Consider the following 4,941-nt stretch of genomic DNA (forward strand, 5'->3'; position numbering starts at 1 on the left):
CCTGTCCTGGCATTGCCCGGCTGCCTGGGACACTGGCTGCCAGCTGTGGCCACCCTGGGGCCCCGAGTCTCATGTGGATGAAGGAGGCAATGGGGCTTCAGCCTATCTGGTCCATATCTGTGCAAGGACATCAGGGTCTGCTCAAAACCTGTGGTGAAACCCTTGTTTCTGTCCAAGCAGAGACCACTTAGGAGCACCACAGTATAGCAAGGGTCTCATCCTAGCAGGGCTCCAGCATGGGAGCAAGGCAGGGTGGGGTTTGCAATAGTTATTTCTAATTAGAAATTACATTACTAAATTCAGAGTTAGAAGAGGAGCTATGGCTCCTGCCTTGCTCTTTGCCGAGCCTCCAGCAGCTCCCATTGCTCCCAATGCCACATCGGGAGCACCAGAGCCACCACCTGCCAACTGCAGCATGGAGGAGGGTGCTGAGGCCACGTCTCTGCTCAGCCAGCAGATGACAGCCCTGCCCAGCAGCAAGGGGGATCTCATGCCAAGGCAATGCACTACAAGGCAGAGCTGTTGCTGCATTTCCAGCCGGTGGACATGGGCAAAGTCTTGCTGCCCTCCAGCTGGCAGACCAGCTCTGTGGTGGGTCTGCCCCAGGAGCTGAGCTGCAGACTGCAGGGACAGGTCAGCATCCCCTTTCCACACCTGCTAAGGATGCCTCATGCCAGTGCTTGAAGGCTCTGCTGGAAAAGTTCCCCAGACATTGGGCTTGAGAACATCATCCTGCCTGGCTGCAGCGTTTGACCATAGGAAAAACTTAAAAACTGAGCATCTTCTAGCTGCTGTACAGAGGCCAGGCAGGCCCTGTCTCCCATTAGGGCTGGGGGGAAGCAGACACATTGGATAAGCCTGGGTGCAGCCTGCAAGGGGACTGCAGGTGAAGTGAGGAAGGCAAGAGAAGTAGAGTCACAGCAGTGCAGATGTTGGCTATGGGAGCAGCAGAGGCAGAGCAGACTGATGGGAAGGCTGGGAAGATGACCAACACTAGGTCACACAGGAGGAGGAGGCACCAAGGCCTGCTTACATGGGGAGCAACAAAACTTGCACCCCACCATGGTCTTAGGTCAAGGTGGATCCATTCAGCACCCACTGGAGCAGCTCCAAACAGGGAGGGTCAAAGGCTTCAGTTAAACAACACTCAGATTGCCTGGGGACATGGAGACTCTTCCCTTCTCAGGCACTGTACTACTGCTTCCTGCACTGTCACTTGTGCATCAAAGATCCTCAGCCAAAGCTCCTGGGCAGAGGCACGTTGCTGAGACTTCTTTTCCGCAGGCAACAGCTTATGGAGGTTGCTCCTAAGAGTGGCTTGTTCCAGAGCATCCTCTGTGCTACCCTCATCCATGTCCACCAGCCTCAGCCCCATCTGGCTGGGAAAGTGCTGCACTGAGGGGGCTAAAATAACTGCATCAATTCACCCAGTCCCACCCCACTGGTGTCACCATGAGCATCACCCAGACAAGGTTATTGAGGGAGGGTCAGATAGGAAAAGAAACACAGTGAAAACCCAAGTGTATGATGAACCCAGTGGCAGAGGCTGGCAGGGAGGTTAGGTGTTATGGGTGAGTCTGGCATTTGCCACATCACAGCAGTGACTGGCTTGTCCCCCCTTACCATCCTCTGCTACCTGCAAGCCATGCAGCCATTCCTCGGCGTTTAGCTCCTCAAAGCTGTCAATGCTGAGCCCGCAACTCTTGGCAAAGACCTTACCCTCTGGCCCAGGGTCCATAAAGCTGAGGTGCGTTCGGCACGACGTTGTCAGGAACTCCGACAACTTACCCATCTGGATCCTGGGCAAGAGGAGGGGAAGTCACACAGAGAGGAAGGCGGAGGCAATACCTCCTCCGGCTTTGCCTCCTGGAAACAGGGCAGGCCCTTCCGCAGGGAGAGATGCGCTCTCCCAGGCACATACACAGGCCCCAGTGCCTGCTTTAGCTGCCTGCAACTCCTCCAGCCACAGATGGGCATGGAAGGGCTGCCCAAAAACTATTAGAGGGATCTTGCAGCCATGGGTTTAATGGCATGAAGAGATACATCCTCTCCCGCATCTCCTCTGTTGGGACTGCAGCCCTGCAGTGCATTTACAGTCTAGCACACACCAGTGTATCCTCCACAGCTTGCTCCCCAACAGCCGATGCTCAGGCCCAGCAGGTACCCTGATAACTGGGCTCTTGGAGGCCACCAGCCCTCTCCTCTTCTGCACCCCAGGAAGCTGCACTCACCTTGCGCCTCCAAAATACCCATCCTGCAGCTTCCGCAGCATCGCCAGCACCGTGGGGTGCACACTGCTGCCAGCCTCATCTGTGGAGACACAGACAGAGGCAGTCAGTGCTCCTGCTCACAGGCTCCCAGAAGGTAACGCAGGGCCAGGTGGGCATTCAGACACACATAGCAACATGGCATTGGCCAAGCCCTCGCTTTGGGTTGCACAACCAGGCTGTGGCACCAAAAGCACCAGTCAACATGGGAAATTCACAACTGTTCAGGCTGGATTCCAGCAAAGCCAGGCCAAGAGGCATCCTGGGCTTCTGGAATTTCACCTCAGGCTGAAGCTGACTGCATGAGACAGCAGGACTCAAATAGTTCTGTCCCTGCTTTCACCTGAGGCATTGGAGGGTGTGCTGCTGTCAGGAGCAGAAGATACCACAAAAAAGGGCATGCTCAAAACAGTACGGAGATTTCAAGTACACAAGGAGAGCTAAAAGGTCCTGAAAGCACCTTCCCTGCACCAGGCTTACAGGGAAGCTGTGAGCTGCCCCAGAAAAGCTCACTTTGCTCTGTGCCATTGTGCAGCTCTCTGTTGCCTCTGGTTTGCTGCTCTCCCCTCCCTGTTTTCTAGGGAATCCTTCAGCAGGAGGTCAGTCTTTGTGAAGAGCCAAGATGCAGAAAGAGCCCAAAGAAGTTTTAAAGGGAGGTTGTTTTTCTGGTCTTGCTCCCAAAAGGCCTCCCAACAGGCCTAGCTGTCCCTTGGGCTGCAGGCATTCCTAAAAAAAACAGGCTTTCCTGCCTGGCAGGCAGCCCCAGCTCAGGACGCTGCCAACTCTGTCTAGCTCCTTTGAGCAGAAAGCTCTTTACTGGCTGTTCCAGCCCCAATGTGTCCCCATTGCTGAGATGGTCCCACACTTGCCCACCCCCTCCTCCTGCAGGGGCTGCTTCCCATTTGGCCCTAGCAAAGCTGGAGGATCCATACCAAGCATGGTGTGGGAGACAAGGAAGGTGATAGTTGGCCGTCCCGTCATCCTCCAGCGGCTGCAGAGGTACGAGAGGTCTGTCCTCAGCATCTCCACAATCATCTTATTGTCAAGAGCCAGGTAAAACTGCTGCTGGTCTATGAACTGTGAGGACACCAGGAGAAGTGAATGGCCCTTCCCACAGCCACCAGGTTCCTTTAGTGCCACCAACATCTTCCCACAGGTGCTCAGCCTGGCCAGCCACACAGTGCACCCAGGGGAGAAGCTCCTTTGCACCAACAGCTCATCCCACCTTACCCAGTACATGCCAGTACAGCCTAGAAAGGGACCCTGAAGCCCCAGGGCAGCTACCAGCCACCAACTACAAGATGACACTACAGCTCAGCAGCAGCATCACCCAGGCTCCACACAGTCTGTGCTGTGCCTATCCCACACAAGTATGCCCTTCCCACAGCACCAGGCTTGCAACCCTGCTTGTCCCCACACCATCCTGGACATGGGGATCCCTGTCCTGCCATCAGCCTCCTCCCAGTGTCCTTGTCAGGGTGAGCAAAGATATTTTCACCCAATACTGACCAACAGAAGGCTGAAATAATCTCCTCCCAGCTTGCACACAGCCGGGACCACCAACCCAGCCACTTCACACCCTGGAGCTGGGGCTGCTCTGCCCTCGCAGGCAGATCAGTTGGTGTTGGGCCACCCACGGGAATAACTTGAGTGCTCAGCCAGGGGAGAAACTGCCTGCCCAATTCCAGATAGCACGACAGCTGGGAATGAACCCACCTACCTGTGGGGTAAAGGCAAAGATATTCTTCCTAATCTTGTAGAGCTTGGAAGTCCCAAGGACGCCCATGTGCCGGTAGGGCCGTCCTGTCAGGCACAACTGCTTGTTCCGGCCTAGTGGGGCAGGAGGAGGAAGTTTTGGTGCAAGCGTCCTCACAAAAGGGGATGCAGCAGCAAACAGAGACAGGCCCATGTGCTACTAGCCAGCCCTGCTGTTCTCTGTGCAGCTGAGGAGGGCTCTGCCACACATTTCTGGGCCCAAAGCTGCTGCTGCCCAAGGGGAGCTGGGGTATCAGGCAGTTAGGTTCAGGGTGGTTCTGAAAGGGGTAAAGTTCTGGCATTGCAGTTTCACAATCACCCTAGGGACAGATGGGGGCTCTGATCCATACAGGGTGGCTCTGGCATGGGCAGGAGCCAACTGTTGTTCCTGTATCCATGTCTCTATGGGGGAGGCAAGCCAGGTCCCAGGGAAGTGTCCCCTGGCAGTCCCTGGCTGAGAGAGCCTGTAGCTCAGGCAGGACAGCTGTTGTTGGAGGGTTGGCAGGGCAGAGTATGAGGGGAGGGTGGGCTCCAGAGCTCTGAACACTCATTCCCTGATGCTGCAACCCCTTGGTCATTGGGGGGGGCTTGTTGTGCAGGATCTGGAGACCCAGCCTGGGCCAAAGGAGAAACCTGATCCTCTGTTAGCTGCATGTGTAGGCTAATTTTAGCCACCAAAAGGCCAAGTGTGACATGGGCAAAGGGGACAGAGGAGCAGCCTGGCAACTGCCAGGCTGACATGACCAAGGGGTGATGCTGCTTCTGCACCATCCTGCGCTCTGGGAGTAATCCAGGAGCTATGCAAATGCTGGTAAAGCTGTCAACTTTGAGGGGCTCTCCTGCTCCAGCTTCTGACAACCCCGTAGACCTGGAGGTGTGGCACATTGCAGAAGTGAGAACAGTCTCCTTGTTTCAGCAG

The 4,941-nt window shown here is 55.7% G+C and overlaps 1 protein-coding gene across 1 annotated transcript in view; it reads right to left on the reverse strand.

Annotated features, from left to right (window-relative positions):
* Window positions 1-4,941, reverse strand: part of PHKA1 (phosphorylase kinase, alpha 1 (muscle)) — a gene marked incomplete at its 5' end in the record, with an annotated part of 19,286 nt that overhangs the window by 7,177 nt on the left and 7,168 nt on the right. The window contains 4 exons of the mRNA XM_010003455.1: window positions 1,720-1,799; window positions 2,232-2,310; window positions 3,200-3,344; window positions 3,988-4,097. Coding sequence (XP_010001757.1) covers window positions 1,720-1,799; window positions 2,232-2,310; window positions 3,200-3,344; window positions 3,988-4,097 — 414 coding nt within the window. The remainder of the gene's footprint in view (window positions 1-1,719; window positions 1,800-2,231; window positions 2,311-3,199; window positions 3,345-3,987; window positions 4,098-4,941) is intronic.

The sequence above is a fragment of the Chaetura pelagica genome, unplaced genomic scaffold (genome assembly GCF_000747805.2).
Source record: "Chaetura pelagica isolate M959 unplaced genomic scaffold, ChaPel_1.0 scaffold938, whole genome shotgun sequence".
Classification (NCBI taxonomy): Eukaryota; Metazoa; Chordata; class Aves; order Apodiformes; family Apodidae; genus Chaetura; species Chaetura pelagica.